Below are 25,399 nucleotides of genomic sequence, written 5' to 3'. Positions count from 1 at the left end.
AAGAAGGCTAAGAGGGATTACGAAAAAAAGATAACATTAGAGGCAAAAAAAATAGCAAAAAATTTTTTCTGTATATTAAAAGCAGGAAGCCGGCAAAAGAATCAGTTGGGCCGCTGGATGACCGAGGGGTAAAAGGGGCAATCAAGGAACATAAAGACGTAGCGGAGAGATTGAATGAATTCTTTGCTTCGGTCTTCACTGAGGAAGATTTGGGTGGGATACCGATGTCGGAAATGGTATTTCAAGAGGACGAGTCGGAGAAACTTACTGACTTCACGGTAAACCTGGAGGACGTAATGGGGCAGTTCAGCAAACTGAAGAGCAGCAAATCTCCTGGACCGCATGGTATTCATCCTAGAGTACTGATAGAACTGAAAAATGAGCTTGCGGAGCTACTGCTAGTGATATGCAATTTATCCTTAAAATCGAGCGTGGTACCGGAAGATTGGAGGGTGGCCAATGTAATGCCGATTTTTAAAAAAGATTCCAGGGGAGATCCGGGAAATTATAGACCGATGAGTCTGACATCGGTGCCAGGGAAAATGGTAGAGGCTATTATCAAAAAGAAAATTACAGAGCACATCCAAGGACATGGATTACTGAGACCAAGTCAGCACGGCTTTTGTGTGGGGAAATCTTGCCTGACCAATTTATTTCAATTCTTTGAAGGAGTAAACAAACATGTGGACAAAGGGGAACCAGTTGATATTGTGTATCTGGATTTTCAAAAGGCGTTTGACAAGGTACCTCATGAAAGGCTACAGAGGAAATTGGAGAGTCATGGGATAGGAGGAAATGTCCTATTGTGGATTAAAAACTGGTTGAAGGATAGGAAACAGAGAGTGGGGTTAAATGGGCAGTATTCACAATGGAGAAGGGTAGTTAGTGGGGTTCCTCAGGGGTCTGTGCTAGGACCGCTGCTTTTTAATATATTTATAAATGATTTAGAGATGGGAGTAACCAGCGAGGTAATTAAATTTGCTGATGACACAAAGTTATTCAAAGTCGTTAACTCGCAACAGGATTGTGAAAAATTACAGAAGGACCTTACGAGACTGGGAGACTGGGCGGCTAAATAGCAGATGACGTTTAATGTGAGCAAGTGCAAGGTGATGCATGTGGGAAAAAAGAACCCAAATTATAGCTACGTCATGCAAGGTTCCACATTAGGAGTTACGGACCAAGAAAGGGATCTGGGTGTCGTCATCGCTAATACACTGAAACTTTCTGCTCAGTGTGTTGCTGTGGCTAGGAAAGCGAATAGAATGTTGGGTATTACTAGGAAAGGTATGGAAAACAGGTGTGAGGATGTTATAATGCCGTTGTATCGCTCCATGGTGCAACCGCACCTTGAGTATTGTGTTCAATTCTGGTCGCCACATCTCAAGAAAGATATAGTAGAATTGGAAAAGGTGCAGCGAAGGGCGACTAAAATTACTACTACTACTATTTAGCATTTCTATAGCGCTACAAGGCATACGCAGCGCTTCACAAACATAGAAGAAAGACAGTCCCTGCTCAAAGAGCTTACAATCTAATAGACAAAAAATAAATAAAGTAAGCAAATCAAATCAATTAATGTGAACGGGAAGGAAGAGAGGAGGGTAGGTGGAGGCGAGTGGTTACAAGTGGTTACGAGTCAAAAGCAATGTTAAAGAGGTGGGCTTTCAGTCTAGATTTAAAGGTGGCCAAGGATGGGGCAAGACGTAGGGGCTCAGGAAGTTTATTCCAGGCGTAGGGTGCAGCGAGACAGAAGGCGCGAAGTCTGGAGTTGGCAGTAGTGGAGAAGGGAACAGATAAGAAGGATTTATCCATGGAGCGGAGTGCACGGGAAGGGGTGTAGGGAAGGACGAGTGTGGAGAGATACTGGGGAGCAGCAGAGTGAGTACATTTATAGGTTAGTAGAAGAAGTTTGAACAGGATGCGAAAATGGATAGGGAGCCAGTGAAGGGTCTTGAGGAGAGGGGTAGTATGAGTAAAGCGACCCTGGCGGAAGATGAGACGGGCAGCAGAGTTTTGAACCGACTGGAGAGGGGAGAGGTGACTAAGTGGGAGGCCAGCAAGACGCAGATTGCAGTAGTCTAAACGAGAGGTGACAAGGGTGTGGATGAGGGTTTTGGTAGAGTGCTCAGAAAGAAAGGGGATAGCGGGATAGGACAACTTCCCTATGAAGAAAGACTAAGGAGGCTAGGGCTTTTCAGCTTGGAGAAGAGACGGCTGAGGGGAGACATGATAGAGGTATATAAAATAATGAGTGGAGTAGAACAGGTGTGAAGCGTCTGTTCACGCTTTCCAAAAATACTAGGACTAGGGGGCATGCGATTAAACTACAGTGTAGTAAATTTAAAACAAATCGGAGAAAATTTTTCTTCACCCAACGCATAATTAAACTCTGGAATTTGTTGCCGGAGAATGTTAGCTTAGCAGAGTTTAAAAAGGGGTTAGACGGTTTCCTAAAGGACAAGTCCATAAACCACTACTAAATGGACTTGGGAAAAATCCACAATTCCAGGAATAACATGTATAGAATGTTTGTACGTTTGGGAAGCTTGCCAGGTGCCCTTAGCCTGGATTGGCCGCTGTCATGGACAGGATGCTGGGTTCGATGGACCCTTGGTCTTTTCCCAGTGTGGCATTACTTATGTACTTATGTACTAAAGTCAGGTGGAGAGGCATTTTCGATAGAACATCTAAATCAGAATTTGAACGTTTTACAAAAACGTCCAAATTCTGAACAGGAAAGAAGGTCATTTTCGAAAAAGATAGACGTCTATCTTTTGTGTTCGAAAATGCTATGGCCGTTTTGTGATTTGGATGTCCTTTTTTTTTGGTCCATTTTCGAACAAAAAATGTCCAAATGCAAAACATCCAAAACAGAGGAGGAGTGGCTTAGTGGTTAGTGCAGCGGGCTTTGCTCCTGGCAACATGGGTTCAGTTCCCACTGCTGCTCCTTGTGACTTTGGGCAAGTCAAATGCCCAAGGGGCATTTTTGGATATGACATCTGTTTATTTATTAGGTCTGCCATCTCCATTTGGGCAGCGGAGCCATGGCCCTTTTACTATCCTGGACAGAATTGCATATCCCCTCTAAATACTTAATTACCCAACCTTATATCTGCTCATGACAGTTTTACACAGAGCAGCAGCAGGCTCCTTAATTAGAAAGAAACCCAGTATTCAGTAAACATAATGGTATAGACTGGGCACTGACAAGCTCCATAATCAGAAGGACTCACTGGGATATAAGAAGATAGTTTATTACAATCTCACCAATAGCGGTACAGGCAAATCAGGCATTCATATGGTGGAACAGCTCTTCACAACACGACTACAGCCCTCTGGAGTCTTCTGAAGTCTTCTGATCTAATACCTTTCTGACTCCCCCTTTTATACCATTTTGGCCCTATTGATTCCAGTGGACCCTAGCTTTGTCACCAGGGCTCTTGGCCCTTATCAGTTGATAAGAAATGACTTCATCATATTCTCAAGCTCTAAGTATAAACAAGATATGTTTAGAGCGCATCTTATGAGATGACTTCACAGGTCATCTTGCTCTCCTCAGCTCCCCCTCCCTCTACTTGCATCTGACCCTCTACTATCTTTCATTTTAATCAAAACATCCTAGCTCATGACTTCTTGCAGGTGCCAGTCTCAGGATTGTGGACAAGAGCAAATGCCCCCTCCCTTGCCAGCTCTCAATTACCTCATTTCAGCACTTGCCACGGTGAAATGTAATTGTGTCAAAGGTGATCTCTGATTCTTAAAGGCCTAGCTCTTTAGCCTGAGCCATTGGCCTGTATTTTACTGAGAGCAAGGGCTAGCATATTTCTACACATCTAAGTCTGAATATGGACGTTTTTTGTAAAGCGTCCAAAATCAGAACAGGAAAGGTCATTTTCTACAAAAAAAGTCTATCTTTTCCTTTTGAAAATGCTGCTTGGAAAAATGTTTTGTGATTTGGATGTTTTATTTTTTGGTCCATTTTCAAACAAATACATCCAAATGCAAAACATACAAAATACACAAGAAAATCCACAATAAAGTGAAACCATTCACATGTTCTAAGTGTGGTAAAAGCTTTGGTTGTAATGTAAATCTCAAAGTGCATCAGTCCACACGGGAGAGAAACCATTTGAATGTATAGAGTCTGGTAAAAGCTTTGGTCAGAAGGTAAATCTCACAATGCACCAGAGATTACACAAAGGAGTGAAACCATTTACATGTCCTGAGTGTGGTAAAAGCTTTGGTTGGAAAGAAAGCCTCACATGGCATCAGAGAATCCACACAGGGATGAAACCATTTACATGCACTGAGGAGGTAAAAGCTTCAGTTGCATATGAAGTATGGAAAATAGCACTCTGGTATTTAGATATATGTAATGAGACCTCCTTTTCATCTATAGATACAGTGGGGGAAATAAGTATTTGATCCCTTGCTGATTTTGTAAGTTTGCCCACTGACAAAGACATGAGCAGCCCATAATTGAAGGGTAGGTTATTGGTAACAGTGAGAGATAGCACATCACAAATTAAATCCGGAAAATCACATTGTGGAAAGTATATGAATTTATTTGCATTCTGCAGAGGGAAATAAGTATTTGATCCCTCTGGCAAACAAGACCTAATACTTGGTGGCAAAACCCTTGTTGGCAAGCACAGCGGTCAGACGTCTTCTGTAGTTGATGATGAGGTTTGCACACATGTCAGGAGGAATTTTGGTCCACTCCTCTTTGCAGATCATCTCTAAATCATTAAGAGTTCTGGGCTGTCGCTTGGCAACTCGCAGCTTCAGCTCCCTCCATAAGTTTTCAATGGGATTAAGGTCTGGTGACTGGCTAGGCCACTCCATGACCCTAATGTGCTTCTTCCTGAGCCACTCCTTTGTTGCCTTGGCTGTATGTTTTGGGTCATTGTCGTGCTGGAAGACCCAGCCACGACCCATTTTTAAGGCCCTGGCGGAGGGAAGGAGGTTGTCACTCAGAATTGTACGGTACATGGCCCCATCCATTCTCCCATTGATGCGGTGAAGTAGTCCTGTGCCCTTAGCAGAGAAACACCCCCAAAACATAACATTTCCACCTCCATGCTTGACAGTGGGGACGGTGTTCTTTGGGTCATAGGCAGCATTTCTCTTCCTCCAAACACGGCGAGTTGAGCTCAATTTTTGTCTCATCTGACCACAGCACCTTCTCCCAATCACTCTCGGCATCATCCAGGTGTTCACTGGCAAACTTCAGACGGGCCGTCACATGTGCCTTCCGGAGCAGGGGGACCTTGCGGGCACTGCAGGATTGCAATCCGTTATGTCGTAATGTGTTACCAATGGTTTTCGTGGTGACAGTGGTCCCAGCTGCCTTGAGATCATTGACAAGTTCCCCCCTTGTAGTTGTAGGCTGATTTCTAACCTTCCTCATGATCAAGGATACCCCACGAGGTGAGATTTTGCGTGGAGCCCCAGATCTTTGTCGATTGACAGTCATTTTGTACTTCTTCCATTTTCTTACTATGGCACCAACAGTTGTCTCCTTCTCGCCCAGCGTCTTACTGATGGTTTTGTAGCCCATTCCAGCCTTGTGCAGGTGTATGATCTTGTCCCTGACATCCTTAGACAGCTCCTTGCTCTTGGCCATTTTGTAGAGGTTAGAGTCTGACTGATTCACTGAGTCTGTGGACAGGTGTCTTTCATACAGGTGACCATTGCCGACAGCTGTCTGTCATGCAGGTAACGAGTTGATTTGGAGCATCTACCTGGTCTGTAGGGGCCAGATCTCTTACTGGTTGGTGGGGGATCAAATACTTATTTCCCTCTGCAGAATGCAAATAAATTCATATACTTTCCACAATGTGATTTTCCGGATTTAATTTGTGATGTGCTATCTCTCACTGTTACCAATAACCTACCCTTCAATTATGGGCTGCTCATGTCTTTGTCAGTGGGCAAACTTACAAAATCAGCAAGGGATCAAATACTTATTTCCCCCACTGTATGAATTCAAAGCCCAGATCTAATGATAAACAATAGACTCAAGGCTCAGATGTTACAAAAAAAATAGAAAGCTTGGCATCAGGTAGAATAGTGGAAAAGTGACATCCCAGGAAAACAATAGGGCATCCTTGGGGGCACTGCAGTGGATTTTATAAAATGCTCCCAGGTACACATCTCACCATTGCTCCCTTACCTTGTCTGCTGAATCCCCCAAAACCCACTATCCCCAACTGTACACCACTACCATAGTCCTTACAGGTGAAGGGAGAACCAATATGTGGGTATAGTGGGTTTCTGGTGAGTTTTGGATGATTCACAGTTTTCTCCACAAGTGTAACAAGTAGGGGGAGATAGAATCCTGGGTCCACCTGTCTACAGTGCACTGCACCACTACTAGACTACTCCAGGGACCTGCATGCTATTCTAATGGACCTGAGTATAACATCTGAGGCTGGCATAGAGGCTGGCACGTAATATTTTTAATCACATTTTTTGGGGTGGGAGGGGGATAGTGACCACTGAGGGAGTAAGGGGAGGTGATCCCTGATTCCCTCCAATGGTCATCTGGTCATTTGGGATACCTCTTGTGTGGAGTGGAGGAGTAGCCTAGTGGTTAGTTCAGCAGACCTTGATCCTGGGGAAATGGGTTCAATTCTTACTACAGCTATTTGTTATAAAAACAGGTTTAGCTCCAAATGACTAAGTTTTAGTCTTGGACGTTTTTGTTTTGTTCCATTATGGCTGAAAGACGTCTAAGTCTTAGGAATGCCCAAGTCCTGCCTTGAACACACCCCTGGCATGCCCCCTTGAGATTTAGACGTCCTTCTGACTTTTGGGTCCGGTGTGAGGAAGGGAGTGGGGGCAGTTTCATTAACGGTTTTGGTTTCTGCTGAAACAAAGTGGCCAATTTCAGTCGCAGATTTGGTTTCAGTCAGGCTCTATTCTCTTTTTCAGTTCTGTATAATACTTGATATAAACTACCCTCCACTTCCACTCTCAATATTTTGTTTCTGTCTTTATGCCAACATATTTACTCCAGTATATATACTGGAAAGCTCACTGGAGGAGGAGGAGGCAGTGGCTAAAGAAAATCAAATAATGAAATGCACACAGAGAATCACATTTATCCAATCTGCATCCTATTCCTTCTGTTATGGAAGTGAGCTTCTGCTGGCTGACCAGCAAGAAAGAGATCTCTGGATATTAAACAGGCATTAGACACAAATGAACAAAGCATAGTAACCCGAGACCTAAGAGGGAGTAACCAGAAAAAGTCAAACTAAAAATGGGGAAAAAAATCCGAGGAAAGAAATACATAAAGCTTTTTCTAGGACCAGAGGAAGATATTTAATATCTTTGTTCGCCATCTCTGTAGAAGATACTTACACTTTAGGTTGCTACTCTCAGAAGAAAAGAAGAAACATGTTCCTGGTAAAGGGATATGTACTGATGGCCAACCTTCTCTTAGTGATTTGAATCACTGTATTAATTTCATTAGACCCATAAGGGGAAATTTGGACACCTGATAATTTCCTTTCCTTGAATCCTGCCAGACCAGTCAAGATGAATGGATTCTCGACTGGTCTGGCATGAAAGATAAGGAAGGGGAAATTTCCTTTCCTTGAGATACCTGTTAATTTCCTTTCCTTGAATCCTGACTAGTCCAATATTCACTCATCTGGACTACTCTGGCATGACTGATAAGGAACTTTTACCATGTAGATATTTTAACTGGATTTATAGGAAAACTCAGATTTCTTCATGTTCAAGTGTACAGCGCTGCGTACGTCTAGTAACGCTATAGAAATGATAAGTAGTAGTAGTTGGTGTAGCTGGGTTTTAAAAATGGTTTGAACAAATTTCTGGAGGTAAAGTCCATGCATTTGTTTATACTTGATATTTTACTATCGTTCTGCTGTTAACAAAATTGTAAGTTTTATGTTAAAGCTGCTGTACACCACCTTGGGTGAATCTCTTCATAAAGGCAGTTAATAAAGCCCAATAAATTAATTTAATAAATAAACTATTACTAAGGTAGTCCTGGGAAAAGCCACTGCTGTCCTGGGGTTAAGTAGCATGTTTTCTTGTTACTTTTTGCAATTCTGCTGGGTACTTGTGACCTGGATTGGACACTTTTGGAAACAGGATGCTGAGCTAGATGGATCTTTGGTCTGACCCAGTATGGCTATTCTTATGTTAACAATTTTTATTCCTTGCAGAGTTGCAGACAAGTTTGATTGTATCTGGGATAGAGGAGCACTGGTAGCTATTAACCCATGTGACAGAGAACGGTTAGTAATTTTCTTTCAGTTAATATTTATTGTAGACTTCCAATTATATATTGCCACAGAACAAACCATATTTTGGGGGTCCTCTCCCCCCACTTACCCTGTTTCCCCGAAAGTAAGACATCCCCCGAAAATAAGACCTAGTAGAGGTTTTCCTGAATTGGTAGATATAAGGCCTCCCCCGAAAGTAAGACCTAGCAAATTTTTGTTTGAAAGCAGGGCCGCCGAGTGCTGGAGAAGGCCGCCCCCGGGCCCCCCCTCCACCCACCCTCTGTCGCTCCCGGAACTAACCTTAAACGCCTCCTTTCACCTTCGCAGCAAGCAGCAGCAGGGCAGACCTCTCCTTCCTTCCGTGCCCCGCCCTCGCGGACGTTACGTCAGGCGAGGGCGGGACACGGAAGGAAGGAGTGGCCTGCCCTGCTGCTACTTGCTGCGAAGGTGAAAGGAGGCGTTTAAGGTTAGTTCCGGGAGCGACGGAGGGCGGGCGGGCCAACCCCGATCCAACCCCAATGTTTCCCCAAAAAATAAGACAGCCCCTGAAAATAAGACCTAGCGCATTTTTGGGGGCAAAAATTAATATAAGACAGTGCCTTATTTTCGGGGAAACATGATACTGTTGCACTAATCTACATATTTAAATCCCAAAGCAGGCTCATGTACAGTGGTAGATTGTGGCCAAAATGCATGAGAACCCTAATCCCCTAGTTCCTTCACTCCCATCAGTTTCCCTTTCCCTCCTCCTCCTCCTCCTCCTCCCCTCCCCTCCTAACCTTGATACTGCCGCTTCTGTTGCTCCCTGCCCTCCCTGCAAACCATACCACACAACCTTGGCCTGCAATTGATGAAAACAAATTGCAAGAATAGTATATCGCCTCTGAGTCTGCCCTCTTAAAAGGCGCAGGGTCTCATGGACTGGCAGCTATTCCTATACTATTGGCCTGCCAACCTCTGCACCTATATGCTTAAATTGTTTATTGATTTTACAAACAATAACCATAAGAGTGAAGAAAATGTGATAAATCAACTCAAAGCAAGGCAAGCCATATCACAGCAATACATATAGTAAAGAAGGGTTTTTGGTTCATATTTCCCCTCTCCCACACATTTATACCTCAACATATGCAGCAAACCCTCTCCCACCCCTCCCAGCACTCCTTCATTCACTTCCCTCCCCCCCCCCCCCCAACCAAAGAAAAACCCCACAACAAGGGAATGGAAGTGACCAGATCCAAGAATTACAACATATTTAAAAAGAAAGTCCGAGTCCTACCTCTGTACCTTTAAGAAGGCAGATTCAGAGGGGATGTACTGCCACATTTTGTTTACCTCATCAGGTCTATCAGGGGTGCCTGATCCCCCAGTCCATGTATAGTTTTTCATAGAGAGAATAAAAAAAATAGAAACAACTAGCTTTTGAAGTGGGAATAATGTATTTCTTAGGTCAAAGTCATTTTTATAACAGAGAGAATCCACACTTTTATGGTATTTTGTTGAACAGTCCTTTAGACACACACATTCTTCCCCATTATATATTTGCAATGTTTCCGTTCATTTGGGAACAGTCATCCAAAGAGCTGGCTGCCACAAGATCACAGGGTTACCAGACATTTATGACTTAAATTTACATAGCTCGCTATACAATGTAGGGAAATTCAGGAGAAGAGCAGAGATGTACATTCCCTGACAATTTTCAATTATGAAAACATCTGATGCACAATATTTTTTATTGTTTATGTGAAAAGTAATTTTACAAAATAAATACATATAGCAAACATTTCTACATTGGGATATAGGCTATGACAATGTATTATCATCATAGGGGTCAATATTCAAAGTGATTTAACTGGGCTGGAGACTCCTGGCCTGTTATTGTTAGTGTGGGCCATACGACGGATGTCCCCTCTAACTGCCTGTGCCGACACCGGCTATTTTGTGGTTGGTCTGGGGGTGGAGTTGGCACTTAATGCAGTTAAATACCAATATTCAGCACTTAACCACCTACATTAATTTATTTCTTTATTTTATTTATTAGGATTTATTTACTGCCTTTTTGAAGGATTTCACTGAAGGCGGTGTACAGTAAGAATAGATCAAACATGAGCAACAGGCAATTACAGCAGTAAAAATATTCAAATAACAATACAAAGTATGGCATTGTATACTACTTACAATGTCAACACAATATATAATAAACATTTTAATTGATAGTGAAGGGCAAAGCAAAGATGGTAAGAGAGTAAAAAGAGTTAGAAAGTAAGGTGACTAATTTAAAGAAAGTCGCACATGAGGTCAGAGAGATGGTTAAATATCTCCACTAGGGTAGGAGTGGATAAACATGTCCTGCTGCAGTATGTGCAGCCCAAGTCACTCCATGTGTGTGTGTGTGTGTGTGTGTGTGTGTGTGTGTGTGTGTGTGTGTGTGTGAGTGAGTGAGACTAACAAGTTAGTTACTTCTTCCATTAAAGGCCTGGCTGAAGAGCCTTCACCTGTTTCCTGAAGTAGAGATAGTCTTGTGATAAGTGGAGCCTTTCAGGCAGTGCATGCCAGAGTGTGGGGGCTACTCTGGAGAAGGCTCGCTTGCGGGTATCACATCTTGTAATGTCTTTTGGAGAGAGTGTGGGTAATGATAGTCCTTGAGAGGACTTTAGTGGCCTTGGCGGTGTGTAGAGGATCATCCTATAACTCAGGTACATGGGGTCATTTCCTTTAAGGACCTTGAAGATCAGACATAGAGTTTTAAATTTAGCTCTGTATTGTACTGGTAGCCAATGAAGTTTTTGCAAAAATGGTGTGATGTGCCCCCCCCCCCCCCCCCCCCCCCCCCCCACAAGGACAGCTAGATTTCAAGGGAGTGGAATGGAGGAGTGGCCTAGTGGTTAGAGCACTGGTTTTGCAATCCAGAGGTGGCTGGTTCAAATCCCACTGCTGCTACTTGTGATCCAAATAAATAAATAAAGGGCATGTCAGAGGCATAGCAAAGGCATGGATGTCCTTCTCACAGAAACATCCAGGCATGGACATCCTTCTCACAGAAACATCCAGGCATGGACGTCCTCAACGACCATCTCTAAGGTTGACCATCTCAAAGGTCGACCTAAATGTTGGGATTTGGGCGTCCCAGACCGTATTATCAAAACAAAAGATGGATGCTCATCTTGTTTCGATAATACTGGTTTCCCCGCCCCTTCGCGGGATGTCCTGTGAGGATGCCCTCAGGAAAACTTGGGCGCCCCATTCGATTATGCCCCTCCAGGCTTCCCAAGGCAAATTACAACAACAGTTAAGACAAGCCCATCAGTAAACAGGATATCCTCACTGAAATTTGGCCATGTATTACTGTATTGTATAGAACATCGTAGAAAAACTGAGCACAAAATACAGCCTTTATTAGTGCTGTTTCCACCAGCTACAATAATTTTTGAAGCTGTTTTAGTGCTATTCAGTTTTTATTTCATGACTAGTAAAACAGGCCCGTTTCTGACACAAACGAAACGGGCGCTAGCAAGGTTTTCCTCGGAGTGTGTATGTTTGAGAGAGTATGTGTGAGAGTGACTGTGTGAGAGAGAGAGTGAATGTGCGAGTGTGTGTGTGTGACAGAGAGAGATTGAGACTGGGTGCGAGTGTGTCTGTGAGAGAGTGTGTGTGTGAGAGTGAGAGTGTGTGCCAGGGGCCCCCGCCCCTTCCTCCCAGTTCCAGTGTCACCCCTTCCTCCGTGTTCCAGGGTCGTCACCCCCCCCCCCCCCTCTGAGTTCCAGGGTCGTCACCCCACTTTTTTTTTTTGTTTCCTAGTCTTACCCATCCCTGCACACAGGATGTCAGACGCACGCACACAAACAGATTAAAACTTGATCAGATGATTCGTCCACACCGCGCGCGGCCGAGAAGAGGACTTTGGCTGGCAGGGGTTGGGGTCCCCGGCCACCACAGGTATGCGATGGTGGCGGGGGAGGGTTGGCGGCGGAAAGGGGGGCTCGAGCAGGTCGCGGCAGGGGGGTCCAGGGGTCAGGAACTCGGAGGGGGAGTCTGGAAATCGGAGGGAGGGAGGGATTCTTCTGACGTTGCATTACCATGGGCGGAGCTATTACAAAGCCTACGAACACATCATGGCTTCACTTCCAAGCTGGCATGGAGAATGTTGGAGGTGCGAATTATTATATTAGATATAGGAACTTTTCAAATAAATTAAAAAGCTGTCAAATAAGTTAAAAAAAAAACTTTTGTCCTCCACCTTTTAAGGCACTGCCTATCCAACTAGAACAGCTTTTGACTTTTTACAGATGGACCAGGCATAGGCAATCCATTATTTCTAGTAATATTTTACTATTGCTTTCAATAGTGTTTGCTATTGTTTTGAGTGAACTAGTGACTCCGCCCACTGCCAGCAAGCTCCACCTATTGGCTTCAACCCATATAATAGGCTAGATAGCCTCATACTGTCTCCTGTTCTCAATCTAACCTCCTTGGTGCAGCAGCGTATTGGCCAGAATGGAGCAGGAAGTTCGTCCAGCGGTACTGTGATAACAGCAAGAAGCTGTTTCATTGCAAGAGGAGTCTCTTCCTCTGCCTGGAATATTGCAGGAGGGGTCTCTTCCTCTGTCAAGAATCCAGACTGAGATATTTTTTTTCATCATTAAGACCTACAGTTTTTACTTTGGAAGAGATATAGAAAATTATTGTGGCATTAGGTCAATCGATTACTACCCATACTTTTGACCATGCCAGAATTGTAGGATTAGACCAAAGAGTGGACTCCCAGGAATCACAAGTTATCTGTTGCACAGAATACTATTCCAATTTTAGATACTGAATGTAAATCTCTGACTACTCTTTCAACTTCATTAGCAAAAAGTTTGACAAATTGAAAATTGAGAACTTGGGAAATGTTCTTAGAAGAAATCTTTGATTGATTTCTCTAAAATTCCTGGCATTTCAGCATAGGCGGTCGGTGGCCCAACTGTTTGGGGAGGCTAAAGAGGACGGGGTTATGGGTGGTGCCAGGGGGTGGGGCTTACATCCATAATTGTCTGACAACACACAGAAAAAAAAAATAAAAGTAAAATTGTTACAATTAATACCTTTAACAATTCAGCATCAGATCCTCCAAAATATTATAAAACCATGTCTGATGTTATGACAAACAAACTAAAATTAATTTAAAATGTTGATGTCACCTTAGTACGGCCAACACACAATCTCTCCACTGCAAAACACTATACACAAACTTGTGCAAAAACACACTCAGAACCTTACCAAACCATAACAGCACTAATTCCAAGGACAGGACGAGCTACAATCTTATGCGTGGAAAGGCAGCACTTTAATTACACCAGGCTCTAAAACACCAATACACTACCTAGTGAAAAAAACAAAACCAAAAGGGCTGCAAATAGTACACGCTAGGAGAATACTGCACCTTGATCACACATGAAAAACACATGACAACAGATATGATAAAAGGAACTAAAAATCAAAAGATATGAAGGCAAAATATTGAACTGGAAAGTTACCTTAAGAAGTCAGACTCGGCATGCATCAATACTAGAAAAATTGAAACTTATGTGCAAAATATCACAGATGCACATTTTGAAAAGCTGACATATTCCAATTAATAAATTCTGAATAAAATACTTTTTTAGACCTTTGTTGTCTGATCATTTAGTTTTTCTATTCGCTTTGATCCCAGTGTCTTCTGTTTTATGGTGTCTCCTTTCCATTTGATATTTTTGCACTCACCATGTCCACCATCCTCCTGTGTCCTTATGTGTCCTGTCTACCATCTGTAGCCCTGTCCCTATCCTTCCTCCAGTTGCAGCATCTGCCCTCAAGGCGTTCCGATCCAGTCCTTAAATTCAGCAGTTCCCCTCCATCCATATTCAGCATTTCTCCTCACTCCCCTCCCCTCCATGTGCATTTACTTCCTCTGTCTTCCCTCCCCTCCATCCATGTCCAGCATTTCTTCTCTCTTCCCTCCCCTCCATCCATGTTCCATGTGCATATCCTTCCTGTCTTCCCTGTCCTTCATCCATCCATGCCCAGCAACTCTCCTATCCCCTCCCCTCCATCCATCCATCCATCCATGTCCAGCAACTCTTCTCTTTTCCCTGCCCTCCCCTCCCTTCATCCATCCATGTCCAGCAACTCTCTTCCCTCCCCTGCCCTCCATCCATATCTAGCAAATCTCCTCTCTCCCCTGGCCCCTCCATCCATCCATGTAGCAAATCTCCTCTCTCCCATGGCCCCTCCATCCTTCCATATCCAGCAATTCTCCTCTCTCCCCTGCCCTCCCCTACATGTCCAGTGATTTCTCTTCTCTCCCCTGTCATCCCCTCCCATCCATGTCCAGCGATTGTCCTCTGCCCCTGTCCTCCCCTCCATGCCCAGTGATTTCTCCTCTCTCCCCTGTCCTCCCCTCCCATCCATGTCCAGCGATTCTCCTCTGCCCTCCCCTCCCTCCCATCCATCCATGTCCAACGATTCTCCTTTGTCCCTGCCCTGTGCTCCCATCCTATCTATGTCCGGTGACTTGCCCCAGCCCCCCAGTTTGCGATGTAACCCAGCCCCACCTGCCTGTTCTCAGCTCCCCGACAGCCCACATTCCGTTCCTGCTGCAGCCACCCTGAGTTTAAAACCTGTTATTTTAAAGTTGCAGCAGCAGCTCGCCTTCAGCCTTTCCCTTCCCACTCAATGTCCCGCCCTGGCGGAAACAGGAAATACCTCATCAGAGGAAGGCGGGGACACTGAATGGGAAGGGAAAGACTGGACTCAAGCTGCCGCTGCGATTTAAAATAAGAGCTTTAAACACAGGGCGGCTGTGTCGGGAATGGAATGGAAGGTATGTCGCGGAGTTGAGGGCGTGCTCAGCCGGGAGGCGGAGGCGGAAAATGCAATTTGGAGGAGAAAGCAGGCGGGGAAGGTCACAGCTGGGTCAAGCCTCTTATACGGGGCGCCTATGCATTTCAGCTGAGGAAATGTTTAAACAGTATATGTTGGAGGTGTTGAAGGTGCCTTTTCAGTCATTGCCTCTGATTTCTAGTGTTTTTTTTTTTATTTTGCCATTCTTTAAAAAGAAAGAGAGGTGTGTAGAATGTAGACCCTGAATAACTTTGTGTCATCTGCAAATTTAATTACCTCACTAGTTACTCCCGTCTCTAGGTCATTTATAAATATGTTAAAAAGCAGCGGTCCCAGCACAGACCCCTGAGGGACCCCACTAACTACCCTTCTCCATTGAGAATACTGACCATTCAATCCTACTCTCAGCTCTTAATTCATAGTAATACCCTACCTCTGATCCCATGACTCTCCAGTTTCCTCTGGAGTCTTTCATGAGGCACTTTGTCAGACGCCTTCTGAAAATCCAGATACACAATATCCACCGGCTCCCCATTGTCCAAATGTTTGTTCACCCCCTCAAAAAATGCAGTAGATTGGTGAGGCAACTTGCCAAACTAAAAGCATCAGTTCCCAAAAACAACACAGAAAAATGCTGGTCATGTAATAAAGATAAAGGAACTCTTAAACATATTATCTACTCCTGTACTTTCATACAGGAATATTGGAGATCAATATGGAACACCATATCATCTACATTGAAGATCCCAGAATCCTTTTCATATGAAATAGCCATATTAGGATCATTAGCTTTACATTGCCCACTGGATAAATATCAATCACAAGTTTTGGATATACTTCTCCATATAGCCTTAAGAATACTTTTCTTCTGTTGGAAAGACTTATCCAATGCAACCTACTTAACATGGTGGAACTCAGTAAGCATACTTGCCAAATATGAATATGCAGCGGCTGAGAAGTATAATTCAATGACAAAATACAAGAAAATATGGACTCCCCTTCAAGATCAAATATGTAGTACTCTTGTGTAGATATGTACTCTTAACTGTCTGTTTTCACAATATGACTACCTATCCATCGTTACTAATCCGTAACCATATCTTGTATCAGATGTGCGTATTGTTTGATGCTCAGTTTATTGTTCATATTTGTATACTGGCTAACATTTTAGCCATTTGTGTTTTGTTTCATTGATAAAATCAAATAAAAAATATTGGAACTAAAAATAAAATAAAATGGGGGAAGAATGCATGTTTCAAGGACTGTTCAAGAAAATACCATCCAATGGATTATAGGACCCAAGGCAACATGGTTTCCCTAGAGGCAGGTCTTCTCAGACAAATCTGATTAATTTCTTTGACTGGGTGACCAGAGAGGTGGACTGAGGGAGAGCACTAGATGTGGTGTATTTAGATTTTAGCAAAGACTTTGACATGGTTCCGTATAGATGACTAATAAATAAACTGAGTGCTCTCGGTATGGGTCCTAAAATGACTGACTGAGAAAGAAACTGGTTGAGTGGAAAGCAATAGAGGGTAATGGTAAATGGAGCTCATTCTGAGCAAAAGGATGTTACCAGTGGTGTACCACAAGGTTCGTTTATTGGGCTTGTTGTTTTTAAACATTTTAAAAGTGATATTTCTGAAGGGCTGTCTAGTAAGGTTTGCCTCTTTGTGGATGGTACTAAAATCTGCAATAGGATAGACACCCCTGATGGTGTGGATAACAAGAGGAAGGACTTGGCGAAGCTAGAGGAATGATCTGGAATTTGGCAGCTTAGATTTAATGGTAAAAAATGCAGGGTCATGCATTTGGAAAACCCGAGAGAACGGTACAGTTTAGGGGGTGAAGAACCTTTGTGAATGAAAGAGGAGTGGGACTTGGGTGTGATCGTATGTGATGATCTTAAGGTGACCAACCAGGTAGAAAAGGCAACGGCAAAAGCTAGAAGGATGCTTGGGTGCCTAGGGAGAGGAATGGCCAGTAGGAAAAAGGAGGCAATGATGCCCCTGTATAAGACCTCATTTAGAATATTGTGTACAATTCTGGAGACCACATCTTCAAAAAGATATAAACAGGATGGAGGTCCAGAAGGCAGCTACTAAAATGGTCAGTGGTCTTCGCCATAATGCATATGGGGACAGACTTAAAGATTTCAATATGTATGATTTGGAAGAAAGACAGGAAAGGGGAGATATGATAGAGACATTGAAATACCTATGAGGCATAAATACACAGAAAGAGTCTCTTTCAGTTGACAGGAAGCTGTGGAACAAGGGGGCATAGGCTGAAGGTGAAAGGAGATAGACTCAGAAGTGACCTGAGGAAATACTTCTTTGTGGAAAGAGTGGTGAATCTGTGAAACGGCCTCCTGGTGGAAGTGGTGGAAATTAAAACAGTATCTGAATTCAAGAGATCTTGGGACAAGTACATAGGATCTCTAAGAGAGTGATAGGGAGAGTAGATGGCATGGATGGGCAGACTGGATAGACCATATGGTCATAATCTGCCTACATTTTTCTATGTTTCTAAATGGTCTTCTGAAATGACATCCAAAACAATTTTCATCCGCTGTTTACTATATTAATCATCAGTAGATCTGGAAATTCTGATTCTTATTAATGATTCTCAGAATTCATCTACCCACTGTTTTCTAATTCTGATTTGTATAGCTCTGATTGGTTCAGTGTTTGTTTCCAGCCTAGCTCCTGCTTGAAGATTTGTGCAGTCGGAGCTCAACCCTTGTATACAATCCTTTTGTGTGCTGGACTCCTGGCCAGTGTTCTCTGTAACGTATTTGCAGCAGACCTCCAGTGGTTGTGCATACTGTAAGCCAGGCCATTCAGACTGCCAGATTACCACGATTTAGGATCTGGCAGGAGGAGTGATAGAATCCATCCCAGGATTGCTAGGAACTGTGATCAATTTTGAAACATTACTTCCCGGCTGCTGACTGTAATGTCCTTGAGAGACACATGCTAGAAGTTTTGAGCAAGACGTATTTGTGCTTACTACTAGCTTAGTTCTGCTTATCCTTTACCTCTTTTGAAGACAATACCATCAAACTACCAGACGTCAAAGATTCAGTCTCCACATGCAAACAAAGGGGCCCTTTTACTAAGGTGTGTAGGCACCTACGCAAGTCCAGTGCATGCCCCAGGAGGTAATTCCATTTTTGACTGGTTCCCAAAACACGCGGTAGAAAATATTTTCTGTTTTCTACCACGTGGCACTTACCCGGCGGTAATCGGCAGTTAGCTGCTTACCGTCCAGTTAGCATGTGAGACCTTCATGCTAAGTCAGTGGGTGGCGGTAAGTGTTTAAGAACTGAAGCCTGAGCAGTGGCCACAGCCCAGAACAGATGAAAGCATGAGCTGTGAAAATGTAACAAAAGGCTATTAATACTCAAGCTTCAAACCCAAATAACAGTGTCTGGTAAGGTCTTCTCCAGCTGCCTTGCCTCACTCTCGCTTTTGTCTTTTTACACTTTTCCCCACCTTTTTTACACAAAAAGGACTTGTCTAGTCTTGAAGGTTCATATGCCTAGTTTCATATACTGTCCATGTTTGTCCAGTAATCTGTGACAGTCCCCAAAGAATCATATTCTCTCATAAAATTAACATTTTTTTCAATTGTATTTTTTAGCTATGCAAATGTACTGTCGTCTCTAATGGGGAGAGAGTTTCGTTACCTCTTGGTTACTGTTTCATATGATCACACCAAGCACAGCGGTAAGAACTTCCTGTGTTACTCATTAGCACCAAATTTCGGGTCATGGTGTTGGAGATGTATTTATTTTACTTAAAACCTAAACAGGTTCCAGTATTAACATACATAAAAGAAAACACAAGAGAGGGAATCCAAGATACACTCCTACAGGAACGAAAACAAAAAAGCACAAGGAGCCTTCAGGAATGGGGGCATCAACTCAGACTTTAATTAAAGAGACCCCACATGGTCCATGTTTCAGTGAAGCCACCTGTGTCAGGGGTCTTGCAATGATAGTACTGAAAATAGCCTTACTCTGCTGGCAGACTCCATTTATGTGGGATTCCTGTTTTTGTATTTACTGGTTGCACCTGAGTGTTTTTTGGCATCTCTTTTGAGCTCTGAGATTTGACAATCTTCATTGATACTTTGATATTTTTGGATTTTGAAAGACCCCTGACGCTCCTTGTGCTTTTTGTTTCGATACATAAAAGAAATACACACAAATAAATATCAGAAACCAAGTGCCACAACAAATCAGTCTCTCATTTCTCCTGACCACTCAATTACAACAATATTTATTAATTTTATTTATTTCTTTGTTACATTTGTATCCCACATTTTCCCACCTATTTGCAGGCTCAATGTGGCTTACATTGTTCAGTAGAGGTGATCGCCAATACCGGTATGAACAAATACAAAGTTAGGTTAAAGGCAGAATACTCATCAAGTATGATAGGCACATTGGGGGTTGTAAGGAAGAAGCGTTAGGTTATGTCCACTACGAGCTTATATCTTCTTGTGTTGCAGGTTAAGGCATTTAGGTTGGATCGTTAGGGTATGCCTTTTCGAATAGGTTAGTCTTTAGGAGTTTCCGGAAGTTTAGGTGGTCGTATGTTGATTTCATGGTGATTGGTAGAGCATTCCATAGTTGCGTGCTTATGTAAGAGAAGCTGGATGCATAGGTTGATTTTTATTTGAGTCCTTTGCAACTTGGATGGTGGAGATTTAGGTATGTTCGTGTTGATCTTGTTGTGTTTCTGTTTGGTAGGTCTATGAGGTCTGTCATGTATCCCGGGGCATTGCCGTAAATAATTTTGTGAACCAGGGTGCAGATTTTGAACGTGATGCGTTCTTTGATTGGGAGCCAGTGTAGTTTTTCTCGTAGAGGTTTGGCACTTTCGAATCTTGTTTTTCCGAATATAAGCCTGGCTGCTGTGTTTTGAGCAGTTTGGAGTTTTTTAATGATTTGTTCTTTACATTCCGCATATATTCCTTTACAGTCGTCTAGATGGCTTAGTACCATGGATTGCACCAGGTTGCGAAATATTTCCCTCGGGAAAAAAGGTTTCACTCGTTTTAGCTTCCACATTGAATGAAACATTTTCCCAAAGTATTCTAGGATGTTTAATAGTATGTTGTGGTTCACCATGTCGAACGCACTAAACATGTCGAATTGTAGGAGAAGTACGCTTTTGCCTGTTGCAATTTCTTGTTTGAATTTGGCTAGTAGGGTGAATAGTACTGTTTCGGAGCTGTAGTTGGAGCAGAATCCTGATTGTGATTCGTGGAGTATTGTGAATTTGTTTGTGTAATCTGTGAGTTGTTTTGTTACCACACTTTCTATCAGTTTGACTACCAGTGGGATTGAAGCCACTGGGCGGTAGTTGGTGATATCGTCTGTTTTTTTTCTTGGTATCTTTTGGTATTGGTGTGAGTAGGATGTTGCCGTTTTCCTTAGGGAAGAGACCATGTTGGAGCATATAGTTTAAGTGGGATGTGAGGTCTACTATGAAGCGGTGGGGAGCGGATTTTAATAGGTAACTGGGGCAGGTATCCAATTTGCAGTGAGTCTTAGAGAACCTGTTAAGCACTTGGTTGAGCTGTGAGGGGAGCGAAGTTTGTCCAGAGTCTGTCCGCAGGGTATTCCCCAGGGGTTGGGTCCAAACACTCGAAGTTTTTGATGCCAGTGATGTTTTGAGGTAGTGTGTTACGTAGGTTTACAATTTTTTTCTTTGAAGTATTTGGCAAGTTTGTCTGCAGGTGGGATGTCTGTGTTGGTTGCGGTGACCGAGGTGATGTCTGATAGTTTGTTCATGAATTGGTATAGTTTTTTTGTGTCTTTGTAGTCAGGCCCTATTTTGGTTTTGTAGTATAACCTTTTGGCTTGTCTTGTTGCGTATTTGTATATTCTTTGATTTTGCTTCCATGCATTGATTGTTTGTGTATCTTTTGCTTTTTTCCATGCTCGTTCAAGTTTCCTGGATTGTGTTTTTAGTTTTTTCAATTCTTCATTGTACCATTGTACAAAGACCTCCACCAAATACCACTCCTCCACTGAAGAATCACACAACACCCTCATACACACATTGATGCACGGTTCCCCATCATATTCTTCTTCAACCAATTTCCCATATCATCTCCCATTAGATGAACATGCCTCATTCTCAAATGCCTCCATTTTATTCTTAAGAGCTAAATTCTCTTTCACCAAAGTGGCATCTAAATTTTGAATAGTACATCTTTTCTTCTACATATTCTTTCATAGGTGAGCACTTTTCAACTTAAGTACATAAGTGTTGCCATACTGGGACAGACCGAAGGTCCATCAGGCCCAGTATCTTGTTTCCAACAGTGGCCAATCCAGGTCACAAGTACCTGGCAAGATCCCAAAACAGTACAATGCATTTTATGCTGATTATCCTTGAAATAAGCAATGGATTTTGCCATGTCCACTTTAATAATGGCTTATGAACTTTTCTTGCAGGAAGAGATCCAAACCTTTTTTAAACCCCGCTAAGCTAACTGCTTTTATGACATTCTCTGGCAACAAATTCTCCAGAGTTTAATTACATGTTGAGTGAAGAAACATTTTCTCCAATTCGTTTTAAATTTACTACTTTGTAGCTTCGTTGTGTACCCCCTAGTCGTAGTATTTTTGGAAAGAGTAAACAAGAGATTCACATCTACCCATTCCATTCTACTCCACTCATTATTTTATATACCTTGTTAGTATAGGGTTTGAAAAATTAATGTTTACTTGCCTCTGTGTTGCAGGGCCACCATTTTATGTTCCAGATGTTGAAGTTGACAAATTATTTGGTGAGTTACACAATTAAAAATTGAAAATCAGATTTGATTTGTATGCCTGAACCTAAATAATATACTCCCTGTAGCAGTTTCACAATAAAGATTTTTTTTTGTCAGATTCAACTACAGTCTCCCTTAGAATGTGGAAATATTTTAGCATTTTCCAAATTACACATTTCTATACTGATTTAAATTTCATTTCTAGCATATAACTCTTGCTTTCAATTGATTTGTCCTTCTGCAGTTCATAAATCTGCTAAGTCCATTGGCAGGTAAATTCCTCCTTGTTGGGGATACTTGCTATGTTTGCCCTCCCCTGTCTATAATTTTAGCTATCCCTAGATCCTGAGCAAATAACTTAGATCCTGTAATTATGAAGTAGTGATACATGACTCATTGCTTTTAACATGGGCTCATACAGAGCCATATAGTTGATGGCAAAGCAGTCCCCTAAGCCAAGTTACCCTAACCTGTGTTGTCACTGCAGAAACTCTCTTCTCCACCCCTTCAGTAGGGTTTACACACTCCAGATTGTTTATTTGTTTCAGATAATACTCTGATATTTGTTCAGATTTTAGCCCTCCAGCTGCAGTTTCCCAATTTTCCCTCATCCCCTCCCCAGCTAATAGCCAGTTCTGCCAGCCAATAGCTTAGTGCCACCACAACAGCCTGCGTGCTGATAGGCTTTCTGGCTGTCTTGGACTGCACATGCATCATGGCACCACCTGCGAATAGTATGAAGGAAAACAGAGCGGCTGCTGAGCTGATAGGTCAGGTCCAGTCCTGTCCTGATTTCTGCTTGTCAAGTGCCTGTTGCAGCTGAGGTCTGTCACTGCTGCGGTGTGGCGGGAAGCTCAACTGTCGCGCTGCTAGCCTTAAGGCCCCCAACCCTAATAATCTTCCCCAGCTGCACTGGATTTTGCTCTGGTTCTCCTCCACTTCTCTCTACTGGTTTCCTGTGCTGCTAAGTTGAAAGATTGTTTACTACCTCGTTGTATAGTGCAAACTGATGAGGGCCTGGCACGACAAATGGAAGCCCATCTCCAGCAACACTAGACAAGAGTGGTCTTCTGTAGCTGCTTCTCTCCTCCTTGAGTTGAGTCGCTTTGATGAGCAGGGAGGGTGAATTTTGGGCAGAGAAATTGCTGGACTCATCCTGTGTCTGCTACTGTGTGTGGTGATGCCTGGCCTCATCTGATCTGAGGAGGAATGCTGGAGTTCAGTCCTGGGGAGAGTAAGGGGAAACAGAGTACCTGGAAGGGAGGGAGAGAGCTAGAGTAAGACCTTCAGAGGGAGGAAAGGAGGAATGTGCTAGGGCTAGTCCTGGGAAGTGGAATTATGCTGCAGTAAGATAACATCAAAACAGCCTTGGAATAGCTATCTATTGTGACTTTGCAGATTTGGTATTATCAAGCTAAAATCCCCACTTACTGTAATAATGTAACTTGTAATTTTTTGTTCCTTTACAGGCACATTTTGCTGCATTAAGCATCTTGAAAAGGTTGATGCATTCAAGGAACGGCACCAAAAATGGGGGCTGGATTATTTTTATGAAAACATTTATTTGCTCACACCAAAGCCCAATCTTAACTGATTTGCACAAAAAAAATATGCAAAGTACCTCTACAGTAATCCCTTGATGTACAGAAGACAGGGACACTTCTGTGCATCTGAAATCTGTAAATTGAGTCCTAGTTTCCCATTGATTTCCATTAAAAGCCTGGAGATAAATTGCTATGCACACTCGGGCAAGTACTTCTGGATACTAATACAGAATAAAAGGTGCCTATCAGAGGATGCAGCTTAATCTAGAGCACTCTTTGCTGTTTTGTTATCAGACACTTTAACTCTTTGTTTCTTGTCACCTTCTTTGCCACTAGAGCATTTTTCTTGCTTACCCTCACTGGAAGATTTCCCAGCATCTTTAACTCTGCTTCATCCCTGATCATTTTTCACTTCTCAGGGAATTTTTTCTTAATTATCATACCCAACTTTTGACATGTACCACCTTGTCTCATGTTGAGTTCTGATATTTAAGATGTTGTAAAATAAAGAAAGCGCATACTGTACTCTCTGCTGCAGGGGCGTAGCCAGACACCCAATTTTGGGTGGGCCTGGGCCCAAGATGGGTGGGCAGAAGAACTCCGCCCTGTCCCACAAGTGATTTGGTCTCTCTCTTGCCTGCATGCCATATGGTCTCTCAAACATCCCCCTCCCCCCATACCTTTTAAATAGCAGATTTTCACTGGCAGCAAGCAGCAAATAATGCACACTGCTCATGTTGGCTCCACAGCGTTCCCTCTGATGCAACTTCCTGTTTCCACATAGGCGGGAATACATCAGAGGGAAGGCTGGTATGCAGGAAGGACATGAATTTTCGGCTGGTAGGGCTTGGGAATCCCTGCCAGACACTTCATAGGTGTGCTGCTACTGGGTGGGGCTGAGCCCAAAGTAGGTGGGCCTGGGCCCACCCTTGGCTACGCCACTGCTCTGCTTTTGGTATATCAGGTTCAGCTCCCAAAATATAAATTCCTGTATACTGCAGTTTCTTGAAGTGAATAGCCATATAATGAGGGCTTGCTGTATTGGTAATAAGGAAACGGCCAGGGACTCAGAGCAAAAACCTTAGTCCCCTAAGAGGTGCAGTGGCTGGGGATCTGAAGCCAAAGTCAAGAAACCCCCAAAGACGGTATTTCCAACAGCCCAGTTTTTTCCTGCAAGGGATATATCCTCAGAACCTGTCAATCAGGAAGACGACACAGCCCTGTTCTGACCCTTTTCTTACCCCATAGTTTCTAGAACACCTTTACTCACGTAGACCGTCTGAAGGATCCTGTTCAGCAGCAGGTAGAATCTTAGCTACCAATTTTTACTGTTTTTCAAAATTTGTGTACATTGCTTTGTTATCCTTGTGACGAAAGGCGATTAACTAAGTTTTAATAAATCAAATCAGAATCTGGGTGGTCCAGGGGGCAGAGTCAGGGAGGAACTGGCAGTTATGCCGGCATGGGCCATATTCAGTGCCAGTGCCCACATAGCTAAGTGGCAAGATAGACACATAAAAAGCAGCACTGAATATTGGCTACTAGCTGCATAACTTCAGGATGCAGATTGGATGTCCACTCTATTTATCCCTCCCCCCCTCTGAGCAATGAAAGCCTTCCTCCCCCTCCCAGAGGAGCTTTGGGCCCCCAGGAACCTGCCCCTGTAGCCCCCCCTGGACCTATCTTACTAACCCCCTTTTGGACTAGGGTCCTTCCCATTTCCACTCTGGCACCACAATGGCTGCTGTGACCTCAAGGACCAGCCTTGTGATGCTACTGCTAGGACTGCAAGACTGCCACTAGAGGTCACAGCAGCCATTTTGAAATTGCTATGATAGGCAGGAGTGAATACAGTGGCGTACCAAGGGGGGGGGGGCGGTCCGCCCCGGGTGTCGGCTCTTCGTTTTCATTATCCCTTTGCCCTCCGGGGCA

The 25,399-nt window shown here is 43.2% G+C and overlaps 1 protein-coding gene across 3 annotated transcripts in view; it reads left to right on the top strand.

The window, feature by feature from the left end:
• LOC115460296 (thiopurine S-methyltransferase-like) overlaps positions 1–24,017 on the top strand; it is a 98,051-nt gene extending 74,034 nt beyond the window's left edge. Inside the window, exons 6-9 of one of the 3 annotated variants that reach the window (XM_030190091.1) lie at positions 8,205–8,276; positions 18,771–18,856; positions 21,891–21,935; positions 23,393–24,016. In XM_030190091.1, coding sequence (XP_030045951.1) covers positions 8,205–8,276; positions 18,771–18,856; positions 21,891–21,935; positions 23,393–23,517 — 328 coding nt within the window. In that variant the 3' untranslated portion in view covers positions 23,518–24,016. Of the gene's footprint in view, positions 1–8,204; positions 8,277–18,770; positions 18,857–21,890; positions 21,936–23,392 lie in introns of all 3 variants that reach the window. The other 2 variants (XM_030190090.1, XM_030190092.1) reach the window with 2 other exon arrangements.
• The last annotated feature ends 1,382 nt before the right edge of the window (positions 24,018–25,399 follow it).

This window comes from Microcaecilia unicolor, chromosome 1 (assembly GCF_901765095.1).
Source record: "Microcaecilia unicolor chromosome 1, aMicUni1.1, whole genome shotgun sequence".
Taxonomy (NCBI): Eukaryota; Metazoa; Chordata; class Amphibia; order Gymnophiona; family Siphonopidae; genus Microcaecilia; species Microcaecilia unicolor.
This window is presented reverse-complemented; position numbering and strand designations above follow the sequence as displayed.